Here is a 25,569-nt window from a genome sequence, read left to right on the forward strand (position 1 = left end):
ACTAATTCATAATAATACTCATAATACCTGGGTTTTTAATTAAGAGCCTGGCTTTCCAGGGTCCAAGAATTTTTAATTCTTTCCCTTCTCTTCCTTCCTTCCACCCTCCCTCTTTTTTATCTCTTCCTTCCATCTCTTTCCTCCCTCCCTCCCTCCCTCCCTTTCTTGAGTTTAGCATCTTTCCATTTTCCTTCCTTCTTCCCCTCCCTCCCCATTGCACAAAACTGCCTCTCGGTTAGTGCCATAACCAACTTTATTTCCATGGTATCTGCAGATCATTGCACCGTGGAGAATGCCTGAATTTTATACCCGCTTCCAAGGACGCAGCGACCTCATGCAATATGCTAAGGTACCAGAATTTTAATCTTTTGTTTGTTTGTTTTCCATGCTTCCTGGTAGGTCACAAGAGAAGCCATTTTAGGATCGTCGCAACTTACGACACTCTATTGGGGTCGTAAGTCGAGGACTACCTGTATAGAACCAGCATTGGAAGGTCTGAATGACCAAGAAAGGCCATCATGGAGGAAATCCGTCTGGGTGGTTGATAAGGTCTTGATAGCAGATCCTTCCTTCCTTCCTTCCTCCCTCCCTCCCTCCCTAGATATTTTGTATTTTTCTCCTTCCTCCCTCCCCAGGAGCCCTCTTCTTCTCCAGAAACGCTTGACAACTGTGTTCAATCAATCAAAAAAAAAGAGAAGCATTTGTGTATAAACCAGAAAATTGCTTGAAGTCCCATGTATCTATCTAGCTATGTTTTTGTCTTGCTGTCTAAAGCAGAGTAAATGATTTCCAAGATCCCGAAATTGAAAGCTGGGTGCAAGGGGAAAAAAAAAAAAGGGCAGCCCTTTTGCTTTTTATTCATTTATTTTGTGTTTGCAAACATTTGCAAACATGCCCATCCATCCACCCTGAACTTGAGAAACACGTGTATTTTGGGGTTGCTGTTTTCCCCCCCTTTATTTTTCCTGCCATCTGTTATGTATTGCCTCGAGGGGAAATTTACAAGAGTCCCCCATATGTTGCCAAACAAATTGTCAAGTAGGTGAGTTGTTAAGGCAGGGGCGTACGCGTGTTTTTAATTAGGGCACTTATTATATGGAAAATGGAGCGTGGTCCGGCTTCCCCCCCCCCCTTTTATTCCTGCTCTGCCTGTCTTTGCTGAAAAAGCTTTAAGGAAGGAGTAAAGCAATTAAGAGGACTTTTGCAGACTCTACAATGCTTGTGTCTGTGTGTTTGTGTGAGAGGGAGGGAGTGTGAGAGAGAAATGGGACGCTTAATGGAAAAATACGTTCGCCCTCCATTCATTTGCCCAATATTGTTCTCGGATTCTAAGGAGCACCTGAGATGGTGCAGGGATTTCGGCTCTTCCTTTCCACCCCGCATCCCCAACCGAGTTGCAAGCAGGACAATCCTCCAGGCTCAGAGCGAGCTGCACCCCAGGTGTCAATTTTCCCACCCTGTTCTAAGTCAGTGCGATTTTTACCCTTGCATTGCGTTGTATTGTGTTGTATTGTATTGTATTGTGTTGCATTGTGTTAATTATTTTCTTTTTCTTATTTTATTTTGTCCAATGGCCTAGGAAACAGGAGAACCTCTTCCATGTGGAACCAACTTTTGGGACTATCATTGAGTCTTTTCTCACAATCCCTCCTCCTCCTCCTCCTCCTCTTCCTCCTCTTCCTCCTCCTCCTCATCCCCTTCCTTCCTTCCTTCCTTCCTTCCTTCCTTCCTTCCTTCCTTCCTTCCTTCCTTCCTTCCTCCTCCTCTCTCTCTCTTCCTCTCTCTCTCTCTCTCTCTCTCTCTCTCTCTCTCTCTCATATGAGGTCGCTAGTTTGCTCCTTCTAACAACCCTCCCAGTCGATCTAACCACAAAGCCATATTATTTCCCAAATGTCTTACATTCCAGGTTGTCCAAACTGAAGCAATTAAAGCTGCCACCAGCTTCTCTAGAAATAGCCCCTATTGCATGATTCCCTGGGACTTCCCGTTCTGCTCACTTCGAGAACAATCTGGAGCAGATTTTGCAAACACAGTGAGACAAACCCATGGTGGAAGGAGATTTGTCCCCAAGCGGGTAATCCTTGTGAAATGTTGGACCCAAGGCAAGACTCGAGAAGGACAGCTTGAACCGGGTAACCGGAAATGAAATCTGGAGGAAATACTTGCAGCGCTAGCTTTTCTTTAGCATGGCTTCCTGCTGTTTCTCTTGCTTGACAAGCTTAGCACGGTGTTACTGCGACTCTCCTGCTAATTTCTGTGCCTGGTGCTTAGTTTTCACAGACCATTTCACTTGGAGAAACATCTCCAGCTAATTGACTGGTGGAGTGACCTTGTAAGAGATCTTGGGTTTATGATTGTCTCGGTATTTGGGGGGAGGGGAGGAAGGAAGGGGAAGAGAAGACAAGATGGGCGTAGAAAGTGGAGGATCACCAATGCAGGTGCTTGAAGGAAGGAAGCAGGCAGAGATGGAACCAAAAGTACAGGTAGTTCTTGTTCTTGTTCTTGTTCTTCTTGTTCTTCTCCTCCTCCTCCCTCCTCCTCCTCCTCCTCCTCCTTCTCCTTTTCTTTGTGGCAGCCCCTCAGATGTTGGAAGCCTGCTATCATGTCACCCCTAGTCCTCCTTTTCATTAAAGTTCATTAATCCCCTCCATGTTGTTTCAGGATCATGGAATCCCAGTTCCTACCACGCCGTCTAATCCTTGGAGTATGGACGAAAACCTTATGCATATCAGGTGAGGACCAGGGAGGACCTTGTTGGATTGAGGCCCTATTTGTGGGAGAGTTAGATGCCCTTGAGACGTTTCCAGCTGGCTAATGACTCACTTACATGATGCTCTTTTTTCCTTCTTCTTTCTGCTGGGATCTCCATCCTCCGAAGCTATGAAGGTGGCATTTTGGAGAACCCCAAGGTAAGAGGACCACAGATGGCTTGGAGAAACATCTGGGGATCTTCCTGAGTCCCGTGATATTCCCCCGCCCCAGGGTTGCCTTAACCATGGTTTAATAAATAAACCCCATTGGGTCAGTTTTGCATCATGCAAACCAGACGCTGGCTTTTGTGAGAGCCCAGCCCAACGCAAAACAACAGTATTAGTGAAGATAAATCAACAATCACCTCGCTGTTCCGTTGTGTGCCCACTGGGTGAACGAGGGTGCTGTTTTTGTGACATCTTAATGGGAATGAGGGTTGTGTTGCCTGCTGGCTGGTCTCTCTTCTTCCACTTCATGCTCTGACAGAGTCTCTGTGCCAGGAGAGCTACTTAAACGATCCATCAGCACTAATTAGACAATCAGACACCGAGGTTGGGGGTGGGCAGACGGTCAGGAGAAGCCAGTCCGAGAAAACTTTGTCTCCTCTTGTCCGTATCTCAGTGAGTTCCTGGGAAGGAGCTGGATGGAGAGAGATCGATGGGCCCAAAGTCACCCAAGGAAATTCTGAGACACTGGGGGTCTTCTGGGTGTGGTCCATAAATCCCTCCTCCCTCCCTCAATTGATTGCTTCCTTCCTTCCTTCCTTCCTCACTCCCTTCCTTCCTTTTTTTCCTTCCTTCCTTCCTTCCTTCCTCCCTCCCTTCCTTCCCTTCCTTCCTTCCTTCCTTCCTTCCTTCCTCCCTCCCTCCCTCCCTCCCTCTCTCCCTCCCTCCCTCCCTTCCTCACAATTTGTCCCCTATCCATAGGTGCCCTGGGCCTCTGATTCCTCCCAAGGTGGGAAAACGGGTCTTTGGCTGCCCTCGGTTGCCCCCCCCCAATCTCTCCCCCTCCCCCTCCCTCGGTGTGCCCCCCCTTGAGAGTGCTGCTAGTTGAGGGATTTGAAAACAGATGGTTGAGCTATTTTCTGCCTCTGTGAGGCCTGATTGAGGAGCAATGAGGCAGCTAATGTCGAGAAAGACCGAAATTTACTTGCTTTAACTTCATCTGGGCATCCTGAAAAGGCTTCATTCAGTCGCAGCCACAACAATATCAACTTGGATGAATAAACCATTTGCGGCATTGATAGCTGTGCATCATAGTTTAATTCATGGACCATTTACTTCCAATTTCTCCCCCCCCTCGGCCCCTCATTCTTTCGGCTTCCCTCCCATCCCCCTCCCATCCCTCTCCCCTTCTCCCATCACCCCTTTAAAGATGGCTTTGCAATCCCAGCCTCCTGGATAAACGGGAGGCATTGAGACCCTATTGGAAAATCATTAATGGGGGGAAAGAAGACAGAAGAGCCACCCGACTTAGCCACGGAGATTATTTTTATGTTTTAAAAGTTATTTCAGTGGGCTACAGATATACCTGGTTTTGCTTTTAAGTATTTTTAACTTTCTGTTGCCTCAACTTTCTTCCTCCGATCAGTTCTGGTCCTCCGGAGGTGCATCCAAATTACAGGCAATCCTCCACTTATGACCAGGATGGTGCTCAAACTTTCTGATGCTAAGTGAGACATTTTACCATCCTCCTTGCCTGCAGCTGTTAAGTTAGTGACGCGGTCGTTAACTGGATCTATCTCCACCCTTGACTTTGCTTGTCAGAAGGCCGCCAAAGGGGATCACATGATCCCAGGACACTGCGTCCGTCATAAATATGAGCAGCTGAAGTTTGATCTGTGGGAATGTTGCCCTGGTCATACGTGTGAAAAATGGTCATAACTCATGACCATTTTTTTCAGCGCCATTGTAACCTCGGTCACTAAACGAACCGTTGTAAGCGAAGGACGCCTAAATTCGAAGCAGGTTGTTCCCTGCAGGAGCCAAGGAAAAAAAATTAAAAGCAGGAGATTCAAAATTGAAATCTGTGGTTTGTATAATTGGATGCCCCCCCTCTTCCCTCTGTGGGTTTTGAGGGTACCTGTCCGTGGTTAAACAACGGAAGCACCCCTGAGACCCAGCCCTGCTTTTTCCTGACATTAAAGATACAGTTAAGGAGAAAGAAAAATGGAATGAGAAAGGAAGGGCGAAAAAAAAATCTAATCTCTTCTAGTTTATATGAGGTCGCGCAACCTCCTGTCTCTCATTTTCTGTGTGGGTGCATCTTATCTCGGTGTGTGAATGTTCACCGCCGTAGCAAATGTGCTTGAGGTTGGATTCCTATGGAAATGAGCAGCGTGCGCATTTAGCAACAGGCCTGATTCATAAACTGGACCAAGTCGTGGTTTGTTTTGGCCCACCGTTTACTAAATAAACTGGGTTGGCGTGTGTTAAGCCACCCATCGTGGTTTACAAGACACTGATCCAATTGCATTAGGGCTTGGGATGCTGGGTGGATGGAGCTACAATATAGCTGGACTCTGCATTCATAGAACATAGAATAACATAGTTGGGAGGGACCTTGGAGGTCTTCTAGTCCATCTCTTTACTCAAGGCTTCATAGCATCCCAGACAAATGATTGTCCAATCTTTTCTTGAAGACCGCCAGTGATGGAGCACTCACAACTCCATGGATTAATTGTTCTCACTGCCAGGAAATTCCTTTTTATTGCCAGATTGGATCACACTCTGACCCATCGTCATAATTCCAAATGGTTCAAAGATTGAGGACGGTGTCCAGTGACAGTCAGGTTGAGTTGCAACCAAGAATCCACCCAGCATGTTATGAAAATAATGCATGGTGCCCTTGCACCGATTTAATGAAAAGAAGGACTAGGGGTGACGTGATAGCCATCTTCCAGTATTTGAGGGGCTGCCCCAAAGAAGAGGAGGCTCAAATTATTCTCCAAAAGGACTAGAAGTTTGGGCTCAAGGAGAGAAGCAACCTAGAATTAAGGAGGAATTTCCTGACAGTGGGAATAATTAATCGGTGGGATGGCTTGCTTCAGAAAATTGTGACTGCTCCATCACTGGAAGTTTTTAAGAATAGACTGGACAGCCATTTGTCTGGGATGGAATAGGGTCTGCTGCCTGAGCAGGGGTTGGGCTAGAAGACCTCCAAGGACCCTTCCAACTCAGTTATTCTGTTATTCACTGATGGGTTGTTTGATGTATCATGCAGGGAGAAGTTAGAAGAAGTTAGAGGCAAATCCTCCCCTCAGCTAAGCTCAAATTTCCAAGAGCCATCTTGTCTGCTGGTTTGGGGGAGGAGACCAGGTGTGGGAACAGGAGGGACCCTTTTTCTGGGTTTGGTTAGCGGCGGCTGAGACGTTGTACCTTCTCATCCTGGTTGAGGGAAATCGATCCGCATGGTTTAAATAATTAAGTTGCTGTCCCACCACTGGCTTCTCCTTGCCTTCTCCCATCTGTTCTTGGGGTCTGTTGGACGAGATAAATGCTTGAGTTGGACGTCAGCCAGCCAGCTTTCTAAGGGGAGTCTTCTCTGGTGATGCCAGGGGGGTGGTCGTGGGAGGGGGAAGCTCCTTGGATGGCGGGCTATATCTGCATCGATAAGCTCCTCTAGGAAGGTCCATCTTGTAGAGGCCAGTCAAGGGTTGCTCCTGATGTAGCAGTGATGCCTTCCTTCCTTCCTTCCTTCCTTCCTTCCTTCCTTCCTTCCTTCCTTCCTTCCTTCCTTCCTTCCTCTTTTCCTTCCTTCCTCTTTTCCTTCCTTCTTCCTTCCTTCCTCTTTTCCTTCTTCCTTCCTTCCTTCCTTCCTTCTTTCCTTCCTCTTTTCCTTCCTTCCTCTTTTCCTTCCTTCTTCCTTCCTTCCTCTTTTCCTTCTTCCTTCCTTCCTTCCTTCCTTCCTTCCTTCTTTCCTTCCTTTTTCCTTCCTCTTTTCCTTCCTTTTCCCTTCCTCTTTCCCTTCCTCTTTTCCTCCTTCCTTCCTTCCTATCCTAAAAGTTGGCTCTTAAATTCCAGCCAAATTCATGTTTAGACTTCACAGCTCGGAAAGAAGACCCCCCCCCATCTTACCAATAGGTGGCATAGCTTGATTATTAGACGGTGCCATTCATTTTCAGCCTATTTTCTTCACCGCTTCCCGACATCTCCCCCACCCCACTTTGAAAGAAATAGGTCTCTTAACTCCAGACACCTGCCCCCCCCCCATTGCATGCCTCCAAACGTGGAAATTTCTCCAAAGTGCTTGAGGCAGACCATAATTATGGGAACAGAGAGGGTTGCCCCCCCTCCCTTGATCTGGCACCCCTGCGCTACAAAATCTGGCGAAAGAAGAGGGAAAGAGTAAGAGAGAAGCAAATATATTTATACATAAAGGTTGATGTGTTTTCAAAATGAGTTTTTGCTTTCTTCTTCTATTCCCCCCCCCCTCGGGTGTATTAACCTCAGAGACACTGCTGGGAAAACACAGTTTCTAGGATCACCTGCTGAGGTCAAGAATAGTCATTAGTTTTTCGGTCAATGCAGAATGAACCCCCATTTCTCCCATCTCTCTCTCTCTCTCCCCGTTCTTTGCCTCCTTGCAAAAAAAGGGGGGGAAATCACATTCCCCCCCCCTCCTGGTCTGACTTTTCCTTCCAGAGCTATCTGTCTCCAGCTGTGGGGGCGTCAAACAAGAAGATGAGATCAAGTTGAGGGGAAAATAAATGGACTGATTTTCACTAGGCCTTTGTTCCCGGACTCCTTCCTTCTCTTTCGCAAGGGAGGCAAAACTCTCCCATGGGGGAGCCGAAAAGTTGGGGATGGGAGGATTAGGGTAGAATAGAATAGAATAGAATAGAATAGAATAGAATAAAGTATGGAATATGGAGAATAGAGTAGAGTACAGTAGAATAGAATAGAATAGAATAGAATAGAATAGAATAGAATAGAATAGAATAGAATTAGAGTAATGATAAGGAATAGAATGGAATAGAATAGAATAGAATAGAATAGAATAGAATAGAATGTAGAGTAGAGTAGAGTAGAGTAGAGTAGAGTAGAGTAGAGTAGAGTACAGAGGGCTGGAAGGGACCTTGGAGGTCTTCTAGTCCAGCCCTCTGCTCAAGCTGCTGCTTTCCACAGTCACGTGACTGCAATTTACAACTGTCTATGCAGCTTTCTGGCCTTTGGGGCTGTTTTCCTGCCAAAAACACCCATGGGAATGAATGGATTCATTTCACGACCAATATATTCACTTAACAATCGCTGGCAAAAAAAAAAAAGTTCATAACATTGGATTGCTTATGTGGTGCCTTGTCTTAGAAGCATGGTGACTTACAGCAAAAAGTCCAGGCTCCATTGCTGGCTGTAGGTCTTCATTTGGAAGGAGGATTTGATACCCCATTATTTAATTTTTCTTTGATTTTCCTCTTTTTCAAAGAACCACCCTCCTCCTGCCATCTACAAAAAGACCGGAGACCCTGCCACAGCTCCAGATTTTCCGGATATTTTAGAGATTGAATTCCAGAAAGGTGAGAAGATCAGATTCTGCCCATAATACAGGTAATCCTTGACTTGCTTAGCGACTGTCCAAAGCTACAACAGCTCTGAAAAAAGGATAACGTATGACCGCTTTTCACACTTAACGACCGTTGCAGCATGCCCGGGGTCACGTGATCACAGTTCAGAGGCTTGGCCACTGGCATGTACTTGTGACTGTTGCTGTGTCCCGGGGTCACGTGATCCCCTTCTGCGACTTTCTGACAAAGCCAAGGTTCCCTTAACCACCATGTTACTAACTTAACCATTAACCATCACTTAGCAAGAGAGGTCGTAAAACCTCACTTAACCATCTCACAGAAACGTTGTGCTCAGTTGTGCTCATAAGCCGAGGACTAGTAAATTTAATAAACAATAAACCCCAAAGAAATGGATAACAAGACACAAGCTTTGATGTCTATTTCTCCACCCAACGTCTCCACTCAGTCTCACTTCCGCTAGCGTCAAAAGCCACCTGTCTGTCCCCAAGAATTTGCCCCATCTAGTAGTTTCCAACGTTACTTAACAGGCACACACAATCAAGTCAGAAATAAATTAACTCGTGGTGAAAAGCAGAGTCTTCATTTCCTCCAGGCTAAGATAACTGAGAAAGGTTGGTTGAATAGTTGACGGTGGGTATTTAAAGAATCAAAGAGACACAACTTGATTGGCAGGGGCTCTGATCCATTACAACACTAGCAGAGGCATTAGAAGTGCTAAATTTGGTAATTGTGCCACTTTCCTTCCTTTCTGAGGTGTGTATGTATGTGTGTGTGTGTTGTTTAGCATGCAACCCAAACCAAGATTTGGGGATCCTTTAGGATGCAACCTCAGGGTTTATTCAGTCTCCAGTTAAGGAGTTTGTCTCCACAGACCCTTCCTTTCCACTTCTCTCTCTCCCTCCCTCCCTCCCTCCCTCCCTCCCTCTCTCTCTCTCTCTCTCTCTCTCTCCTGGGCTTCCATCCTCACTCCCCCTCTTAGTTAATTTATTTGAAGTCCTAATCTAATTATTAACTCTTCTCAAAGGGATAAGCAGCTTTGGGACACAATGCCCGGTTCTCCGCTGGGCTGGGATGGCATCAAATGGCCCCGGGGAAAAGGGACGATTCCACACAAGTCAAATAGATGAGCGAAAGCAGGGTCGCCCCCCCCACCCGTTAACCCAGATGAGATTTAGGACTCATTACGGCCAGGGGAACAACTTCTATTTAATCATCATTTACAACCAAATTGATCATCTCTCTCGCCTGGTAGCCCACCTTTTCGTCTCCCTCCCTCCCTTCTTTGCAAAGTTAAATAATGATGATGATAAAAAAAAAAAAAATCCCGCTGGAAAGTGGGCTTAGAAAGAAGGGGGACTTTCCAGACGCAGCGGGATTTGTCAGGAGGACTAGAAAAGCAGCTATTGAGGGCTGATTAGCCCCAACTAAAGCCCTCTATGGAAATAAGGAGGGCAGATGGAAGACAGATTAGCCGCAATGGGTCTCCTTCCTTCGGCCTTTGTGGCGTTTCCCCCCAGCTGCCCACTAAGGCATTTATCCAGGCCTTGTTTCCGTATACATTTATTGCTCATTTCATCCTGCTTGAGAAGGGGGGGGGGTACGGCGTGGAGGCCGTGTCTTTCTTTTTGGTGGCCACCGTCCTCCTTCCCTGTCGGGGTACCCCTCTTTCCCCCCACCCCCTTGTCACCAAAAGAGAAAGGTGTGATAATTAATTCATGGAGCGATCCCTCATCCCAAAATTACAATGGGACCCGGGAGACGGCCCTATTCAGCCTTGGCAGGCGGATAACTCGAAACATAGATAGGATTTGTCCGCCAAACCATTACAGGGGCTGTGGGTGGCAGGTCCAGGGGGGCCCCCCCATTACTCCTCCCTCTCCCCCCTTTTCAGCCGGTCCAGGGCCCCCTCGACTGGTGGAACAGAAGGTGCTCCTCTGCAAACAATGATCAAGCATGAAATTTAATTAGCCGGAGCCTTTGCTGCTGTTTCCATCTCTCTCCCCCCTCCCCTTAAAAAAAAAAAAGACAGTGATAGGGCGTGTGAGAAGGATGGGGCTAGATGGAAGGGCTGGTGAGGATATTGATGCATTTTTTTCTCCTTCCCCCCAATTCTCTTTTCTCTGGAGATTTATCCAGTTTCATAATGTACGAGGGTCTTTAGCAATTGGGGAGGCTGGATCCCTCTCTCTCTCTCTCTCTCTCTCTCTCTCTCTCTCTCTCTCTCTCTCTCTCTCTCTCCCCATCGTCTCTCCTATGTACCCCCAAATCTATTTAAATGCTTTTGGAGCAAAGCCGCTTAGCCACAGTTTTGTGAGAAGTTACTCTGCGTTCATATCTGTCACGTCTATTTAACAGCTTTGGAAGGAGGTTTCAAAGAGACGCTCTTGACGTTAATAAGGCGATTCTGGGCCTGTGTTGTCTGCCTTACTGACACCTCCCGAAAGCGAGTGAAATTTGCCCCTCGGTGTGCCAGACCCCTTCCTCCTCCCACTGTTGGCCATTCTCACGTAGGATTTGCAAGTCAAGAGATTCCCTGTAGTTTAGGGCTGAGCTGTGGGGTCCTTGGTGCTCTCTCAGCTTGGTTGTTTTCTTGCAGACGTTTCATTATCCAACTGGGTAACAGCATCATTTCTAGAAGGGAGAGGAGTTTGTGGAGAGGAGGAGGAGGAGGAGGAGGAGGAGGAGGAGGAGGAGGAGGAGGAGGAGGAGGAGGAGGAGGAGGAGGAGGAGGAGAATGACTGTGTTCCCTTAGGGCTTTCTGAGCTTGCTTGTTTTCTTGCAGACATTTCATGACCCAACTTGGTAACATCGTCAGTGCTAGGAGACAGTGCAGTTTGCCCTCTGTTTATACAGTATAGGGAGCAAACCCCCATATAACTATATGGGCATTCTGTGGCAGGGCAAGTTACTATATATAAACAGGGATCAAACTCCATACTTACAGCACTGATGATGTTACCTAGTTGGGTCACAAAACGTCTGCAAGAAAACAGCTGAGTTCAGAGCTACTGTATATAAACAGGAAGCAAGTCACACTCAGAAGCACTGATGATGTTACTTAGTTGGGTCATAAAATGTCTGCAAGCAAACAGCACCAAGGATCCCACAATAATCTAGCTTTTTTTCCTGTCCTGGCAGGTGTCCCTGTGAAAGTCACAAATACGAAGGATGGGGCCGTTTACCAAACGTCCCTGGAACTCTTCACTTACCTGAATGAAATTGCGTAAGTATTTTCCCCAAATCTGAGCAATATTTAGCTAGGCTGATCGACAGGGCAAGAATTGGTTCCTAGACCATTTAATATTCGGGAATCTGTTACGTAAACAGCCCGCCGCAAAGTTCTTGGTAATCAGCAGAGAGACCTGTTCCTTTGCCAGATCCCCAGAAAGCTTTTAGATTAAAAATGAAAAAGTCTTTGTTACCTTCTAGACATAAAGGGAATATAGTGGCCCCAGAGCTCAATTGCTTGAATTCATGCAGCCCTGTCCCTTTCATTTGAATAAATCTCATTAAAGAAAAGTCCATCGGAGAAGAATTGCTTTTGATTTTCGAGTTTTGGCTCATGTATGTTGGTTGCTCCCTTGTTATGCAGGTTCAAAAAAATATAACCAACATCTCCTGTTTACTTTTTCCCTCCAGTGGCAAGCACGGTGTTGGGCGCATTGATATTGTGGAAAATCGGTTTATTGGGATGAAGTCAAGGGGTAAGAGAGAATTACTTTCCTTTTTGGGCATTTCCAGTGGCTGTAATGTTGTATTTACGTCATACGCAAACTTGGCAACTTTATGATTTGAGGGCTTCAATTCCCAGAATTCTGGGAGGCTGGCTGGAATTCTGAGAGTTGAAGTCCGCAAGTCTTGAAGTTGCCAAGTCTGGAGAGGCCTTGATCTATAGCATAATCAATCCCTTGTTCTGGTTTTGTATGACACATTAATTATAGATTAACCCTGTAGGGTTCATATGGGTTCATACAACATCCTAATCCAGAGTGATTTTAATAGTCTGTGGTTCAGGAGAACCTTAATCAACCAATACATTGGCCGGCTGGCAATCAGGCTGTCTTTAAATTTGACAGCTCATCCCCAAACTGGTCAATGAATGCTGTTGTGAAAGTCCAATATCTAAATAACTGGGCTGAATTCTTGAATGTCTCTTGGCAAAGGGCTCACACTGGGAGAAAGAGGTAGCGTCACTAATCAGATATGAGGCAGCTGAGCTCCGAGAAGGAAAAGGGATGTGGCAAACATCTCAGAAGGGGAAAAAGTCCTTTTAGCCTTTCAAGAGTCTGTTAATGTTACCTTACCTTAAGAATAGAGCTAGTGCTTCTGAATGTGCTTCTGGTCTGGACTACCTCACAAGGCTGACATTCTTACAGAGTGGCTAAAGAGATTCTCCATCATCCAGGTCATGGTTGTCCCAAAAGTGCTTTTTTCCAAAAGCTAGTGACTTGCTCCCTGTTTATATACTGCAGCTGAAAGCTTGGTTGTTTGTTTGCAGACGTTTCATGACCCAACTAGGTAACCTCATCAGGGTGAGTGAGTGTGGGGGTTGCTCCCTGTTTATATACAGTAGATCTGAGCTTGTTTTCTTGCAGACGTTTCATGACCCAACTAGGTAATCTCATCAGGGCGAGTGAGTGTGACTTGCTCCCTGTTTAGATACAATAACTCTGAGCTACTATACGTAAAGCTTCTTCAGAACTGGCAAAAAAGGAACCTTGGGATATCCTTGAAAGGGTTCCCAATCAAGAGGGCATTGCCCCAGCTAGGACCATGGATCCTATTAGTGCAACTTAAGTGCAATTACCAATTAGAAAATTTTAAGCAGCGATCATTGTCTGGAACGGAATATATGTAGCCCCCCCCATTCCTGATCCACTCCTTTCTCTCCCCCCTCCCCACTTCAATCTTTCCTAGCAGCAATTACAGCCCAAATGAAATATAGTGAGCTTTGCCTCCTGACACCGCTGTCTTTTTATTGTAAACACCGAGACACGCTGAGCGGTGGAGTGACACTTGTGAAGGGATCTCTTGTCTTTTGCATAGTAACACAGGAAGAACATCTATCATTTGCTTCTTTCCCCGGGCTGTGATTTGCATTTTGACTGTCAGGGGAGAAGGGAAGGGAGTTAATATATATATATATATATATATCCAAAATATTACTTTGCCTTCCAAACTGCCATCTTTGAGCTTTCGGCTTCCTGTCACCCATCGAGCAAAAAATATTTCAGAGAGAGAGAGGAAGATGGAGAAAGAGGTGTCTTGTATTTCATTTATTTTTCCTGAGTAAAATGGCAGGTAGGGAGTGAGGAGGGAGTTGGAGATGTATAAAGGAGAGGAAAAACTGAAGGAATGCTTAGACATCGATCCGACGCTGAAACACCAGCTTTTTATCAGTCTAAATTAACTTTAACATCACCAAAGCAAGAGATTTTTTTTTTTCCTGACAGTCTGCTCTTTTTTCAAGTTCACCTCTGAGGTTTCTAATTGCTACTGGAAAGTTGCAAAGAATAGATAGTCCTCAGTTAGTGAACGTTTGAAGTTATGACTGACCGCCCCTAACCCGGATTCAAAGTTCTGATGTCTGGACGCTCCCCAGCAGCCCTGCGATCACATTTTGGGTGCTTATTTATCACTATGTATTCAGCATGTGATGAGAACATGATCAAACAAAGTAAACATATACACACAACCCATGTAGTTATACACAGTGACTACTTTATTAGAAGGTTGCAGTAATCAAATCTAGCAGGTCTGAATGTGCTTCCCCCCCCCCGCCCGCCCCCATCTGCCTTTAGATACTAGAGAGAATCTTGACTGAGACGCCTTCTTGAGTTACGTTTTTAGCCCAGACACAGATTTTTTTATTTGACAACTGTCTTGGCTGTGGCTGTTCCTCCTGTTCTTCAAGATTATTTCTTCTGCCCATGACAGACAGACAGACAGACAGACATTTTGATAGATAGATAGATAGATAGATAGATAGATAGATAGATAGATAGATAGATAGATAGATAGATAGATAGAAGTTCAATAGATGATATAGAGGATAGATAGATAGATAGATAGATAGATAGATAGATAGATAGATAGATAGATAGATATAGAGAAATGGTCAGATAATTAGATGATTGAGAGAGAGAGAGATGGAGTTGCTCTTCATTAATCCTGAACTGTCCTTTGCTTTGGGGGGCATATGTATTGCTTCTGTAAATGGGGGTCTCCACAGATCCCCTTGCGAGCAAAAAATAAAAACTGCCTTCCCCAAAGCCCCTTGTTGCTAGCCCCTTGGTATCAGTCGCACCAGAGAATTCAAGCTTTCCTTATGTGGTGTGTCTGTGTGTGTTTTGTTCCCCCCCCCCAAAAAAAATTTCTGACGGACTAAATCCAGTCTTCAGTGACAGGAAATCAGGGTGAAATTTTCCTTCTCGTTCGGCTGTTTTCCATCCTTGCTGCCTATCAAGTCTTCCGCCCCCCCCCAAACCTTTTCTTGTTTGTTGGAAGAGTTAAGGGGGGGGGGAAGAGAGAGACAGATGAGAGGGGTTTTCTTTCTTTTCCTCCGAGACCCCCATGATTTTGCCCTGCGTGGTTGTTTAATTATAGGTTTTCAGGCCCAGATTGGTGGGCAGCCATCGGTGGGAAATCGCCTTCTTAAACCCTGTCATTTTGCCTAGTCGGAGTGTTTCTTCCTAAAGAGGAATCTAGAAATTTTCTCCGCAAGGTGCGGAGTGGACTGTCTCAGCCCCAGCGGGATTGTAATGACAGTTGCGTTTTATGGCAAGCTGAGACTGAATAGAGCGAGGGACTGCATTTCCTTCTGTCAACCAGATCATTATTTTGTGTCATTTCGTGACAGTTTAGGCCTCATTCTCATTTTTTTCCCCCTTTCTCTCTCTCTCATCTGGCTTTCTCCCCCTCCTTGGCGGATGAAACGGCTAGGTATCTACGAGACTCCGGCGGGAACGATCCTCCACTGTGCTCATTTAGACCTTGAGGCCCTCACCATGGACCGCGAAGTGCGCAACATCAAGCGAGGGCTGGCCACGAAGTTTGCCGAGCTGGTGTACAACGGTACGTAACCACGTGCGAACGTGGCTGCTCCAGCCCGTCTTTTCTCCCACGCGGCAAACTCTTTGGATCAGGTGTTGGTCTACCACCGTCAGCCTTGTGAGGTTCAGGTGGTTCCCCCACATACGACGGCTCTTTAGCGAAGTTACAAGGGCACTAAAAAAAATGACCAAGGACCATTTTTTCACACTTACGACCGTTGCAGCATCTAAATTTGGATGCTTGGCACCTGGCTCATATTTATGACGGTCACAGTGATCCCCTTTTGTGATCTTCTGATCTCAGTTGACTAACTCAAGTGGGTTAATTTATATCTTTGCAGGAACTCTCCAGGGTGCTGAACCTCGCTTTTTCTCCAACATTAACTGATTTGTTAGGCAGATTTTTCCACCTTAAAATTATTTCCGTGCCTGACAGGTTCGGGACTTTTAACTAACACAAGGTCTCTCTCACACACACACACAAGCTCACACTCTATATAAGTGTTGCACAAAAGTTTATCTACTTCAAAAAAGAAACCTAAATAATATCATCTTTGAAAAACTTATAGAGTGAAAAAAACCAATTTTAATAGTTTTCGTATTAGCTAGAATTAAAATTAATATTTTAATAGCTAAGAAACTGATAGAGGTTGGGGAGGAGGAAAAAGACAAAATTGAAATCTAGAAAAGGAAAGAAACTGTGAAAAAAAATGAGGCATCCTTGGCGCTCTTTGAACTCGGTTGTTTTCTTGCAAACATTTCATTATCATTAGCGCTGATGATGTTACCTATTTTGGGTCATGAAATGTCTTCCAGAAACAACCAAGCTCAGAGAGAACCAAAGACCCTATAGTCATTGTCCTCCTCCTCCTCCTCCTCCTCTCTGCAAACTCCACTCCCTTCTAGCACTGATGATGTTACCTAGTTGGGTCATGAAACGTCTTCCAGAAAACAACCAAGCTTAGAAAGTGCCAAGGTTCCCTGAGTTTCAAACATTCTCCTTTATTGAAAAAAAGGGAGAAAGAAACGAAGCACAACTGAACAAATAAGCAAAACTAAAATACAAAAATGCACACCTTGGTTTGTGTTTCCCAACACGCTGCCGAGTGCAGCGCTCTGGAAATAGGTTGGCGGGGAGAACCCACTAATCAGATTGTCTAGCTGTGAGTGGGTTTAAGCACCCACTCCACCAATTTGGAGCCAGTGCGTAGCTGTTAAATTATCCACTCTTATGTTTCTTCCTGATGGGAGTTTGCTATGTAGAATTAGCCCACACTGGGGCACTGTGCAATTTATCTTGGGCTGAAAGACTGGAGCGGTTTTGTTAGAGGCAATACATGAAAATGGTAGAAGAAATCCTGGCTTGTGTTTTTCAATACAAGTGCCAAGAAGGTTGTTACCCCTGGCATTTTCAAGCAGGTGTGGTCAGCAGGATGAAGCCATTCCTGGCTGGCAGCCAGTTGGGAAAAATGAAAATAAAGGAGAATGAAAGCTGGGGGGGGGGGGTGTTGGAAGAAACCGCAGTGAGAAGCATCTTATTGGACAGAGATTAGGAAAGGAGGCCCGCTTTAAATAGGATTTGGGGTTCTCAAACAATTTGGGGATCCCAAATTATCTTTCCTGGTTTTTCCTGTTTCCTTGTTTTTTTTTTTTAAAGCATATTATAAATGCTGATACTGAGCCAGAATACTGTCAAGCACAAGGAAACGGAACCCTCCGTTAGGTTGCAGTATAGAAGATTTTTTCAAGCCTATACAGGCAGTCCTCAACTTATGATCACAACTGAGAGACTGGACAGCCATTTGTCCAAAATGGTGTAAGGTCTGCTGCTTGAGCGGGGGGGGGGGGTTGGACTAGAAGACCTCCAAAGTCCCTTTCAACCCAATCGTTCTGTGTTCTACATAGACTCGTGTCCCTTGGCTACCTGTTTACTCAAGAACCTACCCGAAAGTTATTCCCTAAATGAAAGGAGAACCTGGTGGCCTGGCACGGGTGTGTGTCCTGCACTGCACTTAATTTTTTATTATCCTTTCGGGCTCTCCCCTTCTCCTTGCCACCCAGTCATGGCTTCATTTAAACCAGGCAAATTCCGAATTGCACCTCCCTGCCTTTTTAGCCATTCCTCTTCCCAAAATCAACTCTGGCAGGCGAGCTGCAGCGTCTTGTCAGAAGGAAAACCACATGCAAAAAGATGCAAAACAAAACGGCCCCTTCCCCTCTCCCCCCCCCCAAAAGCCAAATAACAATACTGCAGATGACAGAGCACTCTACTCAGCAGAGGGAGCCGGCTGGAGGCGAAGTTTTTGTACCCCTGTCTTCCTTAAACACCTAATTACTGTAACCTGTCTCTGGATTTAAGGCAATTAGCGGCTGTCATTTCTCTCATATCCCTGCAAGCTCCCTTCCAGCCGTGGTGGGAAGGCAGGATTGCAGGACTGGTTTTGTTCAGGCTCCTGCTCTGCGCCAGGTTTACGCCAGGTGCTGCGAAAGAAGGGCACGGAGCTCCCACCTGCTTCCCTGTTCCGAGGAGGGGCGCTGAGTTCCCTTTGCAAAGCAGGGGTCCTTATGGCGGGGTGGGGGACGGAGGCAGAGAGAAGGGGAGCACCAGATTGACTAGCTTTTTTTCAAAAGATATAGTTTGTCAGGATTTCCCCCCCCCCCAGAATGAAAGATAAATTGAAAGAGGGAGGAGGGAGGGAGAGAAAAAAGGATGAGAGGAAATGAGAGAGAGAGAGAGAGAGAGAGAGAGAGAGAGAGAGAGAGAGAGAGAGAGAAAAGGGAAGGGAGGAAAGAAAGAGAAAGAAGAGGAAGGGAAGGAGGGAAAGAAGGGAAGAAAGAAGGAAAGAAAAGGGAAGGAGGGAGGAAGGAACAAAAGAAAAAGAGAGGGGAGGGAGGGAAAGAGGGAGGGAAGGAAGGAAAGAAAGAAGAGGAAAGGAAAGGAGGAAGCAAGGAAAGAGAGAAAGGAGGGAAGGAAGAAAAGAAAGATGGAAGAGAAGAGGGAGGGAAGGAAGGGAAGAAAGAAGGAAAGAGAAAAGGGAAGGAGGGAGAGAGGGAGGAAGGAACGAAAGAAAAAGAGAGGGAAAGAGGGAGGGAAGCAAGGAAAGAAAGAAAGAGAAGAGGAAAAAAGGAGGAAGGAAGGAAAGAGAGAAAGGAGGGAAGGAAGAAAAGAAAGATGGAAGAGAATAGGAAGGGAAGGAGGGAGGGAGGAAAGAAAGAAAGAAAGAAAAAGAGAGGGGAGGGAAAGTCCCCACAAAGCTTCCAGTCAGTCTTTCAGAAAAGTTGGTGTGTGTGTGTGTGTGTGTGTGTGTGTGTGTGTGTGTGTGTGTCTTTCTCCTTCACACCAAGCATGTCAATTTTGCCATTTCTGCAAATTTGACATTTTCACAATCCACCCCTCCATTGTGGGCATTTCATTATTCTTCCATCATGGCGCGTATAATAATCTTGCTGCAGTCACCATCTACAAAATCAGTCTAGCATGAGTTGGATCCCGTTGACTAGAGAGAACATTGCGAAGAGGGCAAATAGGAATGAAAGCAAAGACCTCTAAGCTTGAGTAGATCTCAGCTGGTCCTTAACAAATGGGTCATTTGACAATTCCAAAACACCCATTTGCGAACATCTCCATAAATATTGGACTTAGCCAAGGCAGGGTCCCTTTTCTGAATTAAAATACAAAACAAGCTTCTACTCTGTGCCAAAAGTTTGTTAGGGAATGCAAAGATACACATTTCCACCCCAAATATCACACTTGTTGAGCCCAGCATAAACAGCAGGATATGCAGAATCACAGATTCAAAAGTTGAAGAGTCGTGATTAAGATGTGGAAGACTTTGACAAAACCCCATCCAAACGGTCTTCAACTTTCCATCGTTGTGATGGCGACTTCCATGTTCCGAAGACCTAATTGCGAGAAATGCTGTTCTGTTCCATCCCATTCAAGCTAATCATACAGTCCAAATCAAGAGTGTCCAATTTTGGCAACTTTAAGACTTGTGGACTTCAACTCCCAGAATTCCCCAGCCAGTCTCCTGCTTTATAGCCTGCTGCCTCAACCACTAGACCAAACTGGCTGTCCAATGCATGACAACCTATGTTGGCTTTCTTGTATGAAATATGATGCCTTCAAGACTTTGGTGTCTCTGTCCAAAAAAACCACCATGGAAGCTGAAGCTCCTTAGTGACAGCTTCCACAAGAAACTTTTGAGATCCTTAACGGGTCCTTGGCTCCCAAAATTTGAAGATCCCTTCCCTAGAGGAAGTGATTAAGTCGCTGGCTTATTCCAAGAACAAGGATGAAACTTGAGGATCAGTGTAGGGTATCTGGCCTCTATTGTCTTCTCATAGCGGGAGCAACAAAGCCTGGCCTATAGTTGAACGAAAATTGAGATGCGGTTCCTTGAATTGGCGAGGGGGAAAAGGTTACTTGAGAATTGAAAGGAAGCAAGAGAGGAAGGGAGAGATCTCCACCATATGGGTACAGATGTCCCAGTGTGATAGAGACTTGGGCCTGCCTTGCAGAAACTAAAAAGAGGAAGACCAGTCTGAGGCAGAAAGGCGCCACTGTTTCTACTGTAGCTTCTTAATTACAGGGAAAGAAGGGGGGGGGGTGTCCCCTGCCTGCTCCTTGTGATGAACTTTCCTTTGAAGGTTCTCCTTTGAAAAGGAGGATTTCTTTCCCTGCTCCTCTTCCTTCTCCTGGGGATTAGAAATGGTCATCCTGTTCCGCCTTTATCTTTTGATAATACAGGTGAGGCAGGATCTTTTTTGCTCTTTAGCCATCTGCCCTAGTCTCTGGTCTTCTCCAGATGGTCTTTGGTAATGTTACATGTATAATAATCATCCTGGCTTTGTGTGCCTTGAACAGAGACGCGGGTGCCTGTGTTTGCAAAGGACCTACAGCAAGCGAATCGGGTAAGAAGGACCCTCCAAAAACTTAAGCTGCTGCTCAGAGCGATCTCTTTCTTTGTGGTAGGCTTCTGGTTCAGCCCCGAAGGCGAATTCATCCGTCGTTGCATCAGCCATTCCCAAGACCTGGTGGATGGAAAAGTCCAGCTCTGTGTCTTGAAGGGTAACGTCTACGTTTTGGGAAGGGAATCGCCCCAATCCCTGTACAATGAAGAGCTTGTAAGGTGAGTCCCTCAAGTATAATTCCCAGACTGATAAAGCTTCTGGAGAACCATCCGCCCACAAGCCATCTCTATGGGAGATGAAACAGGCTGAATTGGAGGGCAGTGTTAAACATGTCATCCATTTGAAATCACTGCACAGCCACAAGAGACCCAGGTCCAGCCCTCCTTGAGTTCCATTGACCCTCATCTAGTCCCAGTTTAGCTTTGACCTTCAGTTGACCAGATTCTTATGCATAGCTAGCAATAATAAACCCTTCTGTGCTTTGAATTCAAGCTTCTCCATTAGCAAAAAAGAGACTCATCTTCTTACTGGCTCACAGGAGATTGTTAGAAAGGAAACCAGAAAGAATAAACAGAATAAGAGAATTGGAGGTCTTCTAGCCAATCTCCTGCTCTGGCAGAAAGCTATTTCAGACAAACGGTTATCCACTCTCTTCTTAAAAACCTCCAGTGGAAATCTTGCCACTTTGTTCCTTTCACCTCAATAAATCTTGTTGAAGAAAACTCCGGAGAATCGTATTGGGAAAAGAGCAATTTTCATTTTGAGCTAACTTGGGAAGTGCTGCAGAATAGAACTTCTCCACTCCAGCCCAACTAATAAATAACTCTTTCCCCACCGCTCACACAGTGGCAACTTAAGAATAGACTTTTAAGAATATGCCACGTGAAAGAGACTTCCGTAGTTTAAATAAGTATTTTTTTTTTAAATTTGCCCTGAGTTTTCTATACATCTGTGGTAAAAATGCCCCCAAGATTTAAAAGCTCTAAAATTTCCACCTTGACATTATATATTCTTAACTTTGGCTTTCTCTTCTGTTTTGTCACCCTTACTGAATTTTGAGAGGCATGAAAAAAAAAATCCACACAATTAAGCAAAGGTCTTGTTTAAAAGTGAAAAGTATTTTCACTTTTCATTAAGCTTTCAGCCTTTTATACATATACATACATACATACATACATACATACATACATACATACATATATCACATACACTCGTCTGCTTCTCTTTTTTATTTCTGTCTCTTCGTTCCCTTTTCAATCCTTCGAAATGCTTTATAAACCATAAATATACCCAAATCAGTTTAGATCAGTCAGACTAAATGTCAAATTATGCCTCTCTCCTCTGGATCTGACTTTCCTCCCCCTTAAAAATCAGCAGTTTCTAATAATTCATCCCAACCTTTCATTATCGTTTGCATTCTCACGCAGTGAAATTAAGTGAATAACGTTAAAAGAGAGAGAGAGAGAGAGAGGGAGGGAGGGAGAGGGAGAGAGAGGGGGAGAGAGAGAGAGCGGGGTGGGGAGAAGGAAGAAAGAGCGCAAAGGAAAAAGGAGCGGGGGAAAAAAAAAAAAGAACCCAGGGACATTTATTCTCACTGTGCCGTTAGCCATTTTTCTTTTCTTCTTGATTTCTACCTCGTTGGGTTGAAAAGCATTTGAGTGACGGCATCATGGGAACTGAAGCGGGTGCCGCAAGAGATGTAACGCCGAAAAATGCCTTTGCACAGTGGGTAGAAAGTAACATAATTACAGAGCAGGTCAGCACCACTTCAATGAGCAAAAATAAAAGCTCAGAGGTTTTTCTATAGCCCTTTGGGGGAGGTAAAGTCATTGTAAACTGTCTCTCTCTTTTTTTTTTTAAAAAAAATTCCCCTCCCCTTTCAAAAAAATATATATGAGGGTTGCAGTTTGCAGAAGAGGAAAAAAGGTACTCTTTTATTTCGAATTTAATTTCCTCCTCTTTGCTTCTGTCATGAGAAGTGAATCCGGTTCGCAGTCCAATTTGGGGGCTGAACAAGCACGCGGGATTTTTGTTGCAGGCTTAATTCCAGTCCCCCCCAGAGTGTTTTCTTACAACTTCTTGTGAGAAAATGTCCCTCCTCGTCCTTCTTTTTATTAAACTAGACAATTCCTGCAACTGTCCTTCCTATGTTTTAGCCTCCAGTCCCCTGATCATCTTTGTTGCTCTTCTCTGCGCTCTTTCTAGACGTCTCAACATCTTTTTTTACATCGTGACAACCAAAACTGGATGCAGGATTCCAAGTGTGGCCTTATAAAGTGATATATTTGTGACATTTCTGAGAAGTAGCAAGAGAAAGGAAAAAAAAAACTCAGCATGCCACTAGGAACATTGCAAACCCTTTTTGCTATCCCAAATGCTAAACCAGAAACATTTTGCCTCCACCTGTTGTATAAATTTCTAACACTCTGGAAGAACTTCACATGTTGTGAGTGCTCCATCACCTTTTTAGGAAGAGATTGGCCAGCCACTTGACCAGGATGGGATAGGGTCTCCTGCTTCAGCAGGGGGTTAGACTAGAAGACCTCTGAGACCCCTTCCAACTCTTAGGTTATTCTGCTAAAAGGGCCCGTTCTTACAGACAACCAGTTGAGTAGAACGTGGACATCTGCTTCAGGATTAAGCTAAAGGTTAGATGAAGGGACAATTTCTCTTTCGACAAGTCAGCCAAGGGGTGCTCTTGTCCTTTGAAAAAATGGGAGGGGGAAAAAATTTAACTGGGGGGTGGGGGTGTTGAGAAATAGAGGGAGCAATAGGAGGAGGAAGAAAAGAAAGAGGTTGTGTGCAAGACCTTGAGTGCCTTGAACATTATGCGGCCTGTTTTTATTGCCCCATAATTAATGGGCCGGCGTTTCACCCAACAAAAGGGTCTTTCTGAGGCTAACGCTCTCAAGTCAAAGGTTGTGGAAAGACATCGCTTTTAAATTAGGTGATTGTGTGCCAGGAGTGAATTCCACACGGGTGAAGGCTGAGAGCCTTTGATGGGAGGGAAACAGGGGTGGCTTTGTCAAGGGACAAGGACTCTGGCTTCACAGGGAGGTGTTGACCAAACTCCACCTTGCAGGCTATTAAGACCATCCCCAATCCTAATTTGGTCTGAATGTTTGGTCTTCCATGCCTTATACAGGCAGTCCCCGACTTATAACAGTTCATTTAGTGGCCGTTTGAAGTTACAACAGCACTGAGAAAAATGGCTTATGACCATTTTTCACACCATTGCGGCATCTCCAAGGCCAGGTGATTAAAATCTAGGTGCTTGGCGACCAACTGCTCTTTGTGAGGACGGCCTGTAATTAGCTAATGTTTCATTCTGGCGTCTTGCGATTGCTAAATTGTCCCTCTTATTTTTGGGCCGCCACATCTGCCCGGTCCTTCCTGCATGAGGGTTTGTGTTGTGTGCAATTTCACACCTTGGAAACGCAGGAGTACTGGCACTCGGATGAATGCGGGCCTGCTTCTTCTGCCCTAACCATGGCTTAAGATACTACGCAGAGGTCTCTTGAGTAAAATCCCAATCTCTTTCCAAACCTGACATTGCTGTTCTGACTCATCCTTTCTCTTCTTGTCATTCAGCATGGATGTTCAAGGGAGTTACGAACCCTTAGATGCTACTGGATTCATCAACATCAATTCTCTTAGGTTTGTATTCCCTAAAGACACTAGGTCTCGTCCGCTCATTAACCAGTGGAACGGCCTGCCTCCGAAAGTTGTGGATGCTCCATCACTGGAGATTTTTAAGAAGAGATTGGACTGCCATTTGCCTGAAATGGTATAGGACTTCCTGCCTGGACAGGGAGTTGGACTAGATGACCTCCAAGGTCCCTCCCTCCCAACTCTGCTATTCTGCATTCTGTATGTCTGCTAGGTTACATTATAGGATGAATGGTTGAGGGAACTAGGTATGAGATGGATGGATGGATGGATGGATGGATGGATGGATGGATAGAGATTAGAAAGGAGAGAGATTAGAGAGAGAAATTAGAGAGATGGATGGATGGATGGATGGATGGATGGATGGAGAAATAGAATAGGATGGGATGGGATAGGACAGGCAGTAAGATAGACAGATGGATTGATAACTAGCTACAGGATGGATGGACAGACAGATGGACGGACAGACAGGCAGAGAAGGGGTTGATATAGAATGGACAGACAGACAGACAGACAGACAGAAAAGGCTATGTTTAGCAGGCAGGAGTCAAAGAAAAAAACACAGGAACAAAACCCCTCTTATTTATTGTTGTTTCACGTTGCTTAATTGCCTCAAATCTTTGTGTGTTACATGTAAATTCATAATTATTTTTTCTCCCTTTCTTTTCTCTCTCTTTCTCTCTCTCTCTCCCTCCCTTCGGTTGGCACACAGGCTGAAAGAATATCATCGGCTCTGCGACAAGGTCAGCCCGGCTCAGAATTAATAGCAATCCAGAGGCCCAAAAGCTCAGTCTTTCCTCTTCTGCTAATTTCTTCCTGGCTCTCATCATCCCGGTGATAATTGGTGACGGTTATCCACCTTCCCTAGGCCTGTTTTGTTACGCTTCTCAATAGCCGAGGCGGCAAGCTGCCGGAAAGCAAGGGAGTCTTCCTAGGAACCAAAATGTTATTAAAATATTTCCGTCGTTATTTCAACAATTCTAACAAGTGGCACCCTTTGTATTCATCTTTCTTTACTTTGTTGGGGGGGTGGTGGTGGTTTCATCTTCTCACACATCATACATTGCTTAAGCTATTTTTAAAATTCCTGGGCCATCTGAAGGACACCCTGCATTTTGTTCAGAATTGGCAATTTTTTGTTTGTATGTGCAAGGAAAACAAAAACATAATACTGCCGCGGTTGGATTTCACCCAAAATGAGCCCTCATTCTACCTATAATAGCTTAGCAAGAAAAAAAAATTAGCATTTTCCTTTTAATCACCAACCATTAGGTGATTATGTCTTTGGCTTAATTGCTATGAAGTCTGGTTGAGTTTCTCTGTCTGCGTTTCCTTTTTTCCAAATCCTTTTATCCGATTTTTATCGCTGCTGATATTTTGATGCACTGCTTTTGACCTTCCCTGGGGATTCAATGCTGAGGATCTGATTCAAGGTAAAGAGAGTAAAAAAGGATGGAAAATAGTGCTTGAAGGAATGTTAAAATGTTTGGTCTCCGAAGCCATTTTTTTGAAACCGGTCCAGGAGAAAAGCAGAGAGGAAAAACAATTATTATTATTTGTTTTGCCTGCATGGCTTGGTAGGATGAAAGACCCTGGATGGGAAGGCCAACTTAAATCCTGTTTAAGCGAGATTCAACTTATTTTATTTACTAAATTTGT

At 45.0% G+C, this 25,569-nt stretch overlaps 1 protein-coding gene across 1 annotated transcript in view; it reads left to right on the forward strand.

The window, feature by feature from the left end:
* The window catches only part of ASS1 (argininosuccinate synthase 1), a 32,407-nt gene extending 7,510 nt beyond the window's left edge, over positions 1-24,897 (forward strand). Inside the window, exons 6-15 of the mRNA XM_039345158.1 lie at positions 275-349; positions 2,662-2,732; positions 2,879-2,909; positions 8,176-8,266; positions 11,414-11,498; positions 11,915-11,979; positions 15,218-15,349; positions 20,303-20,459; positions 23,833-23,898; positions 24,623-24,897. Of these exons, the coding sequence (XP_039201092.1) occupies positions 275-349; positions 2,662-2,732; positions 2,879-2,909; positions 8,176-8,266; positions 11,414-11,498; positions 11,915-11,979; positions 15,218-15,349; positions 20,303-20,459; positions 23,833-23,898; positions 24,623-24,674 (825 nt within the window). The 3' untranslated portion in view covers positions 24,675-24,897. The remainder of the gene's footprint in view (positions 1-274; positions 350-2,661; positions 2,733-2,878; positions 2,910-8,175; positions 8,267-11,413; positions 11,499-11,914; positions 11,980-15,217; positions 15,350-20,302; positions 20,460-23,832; positions 23,899-24,622) is intronic.
* Positions 24,898-25,569: the final 672 nt, after the last annotated feature.

The sequence above is a fragment of the Crotalus tigris genome, unplaced genomic scaffold (genome assembly GCF_016545835.1).
Source record: "Crotalus tigris isolate CLP2741 ecotype Arizona unplaced genomic scaffold, ASM1654583v1 scf7180000017940.1788314, whole genome shotgun sequence".
NCBI classification, from domain to species: domain Eukaryota; kingdom Metazoa; phylum Chordata; class Lepidosauria; order Squamata; family Viperidae; genus Crotalus; species Crotalus tigris.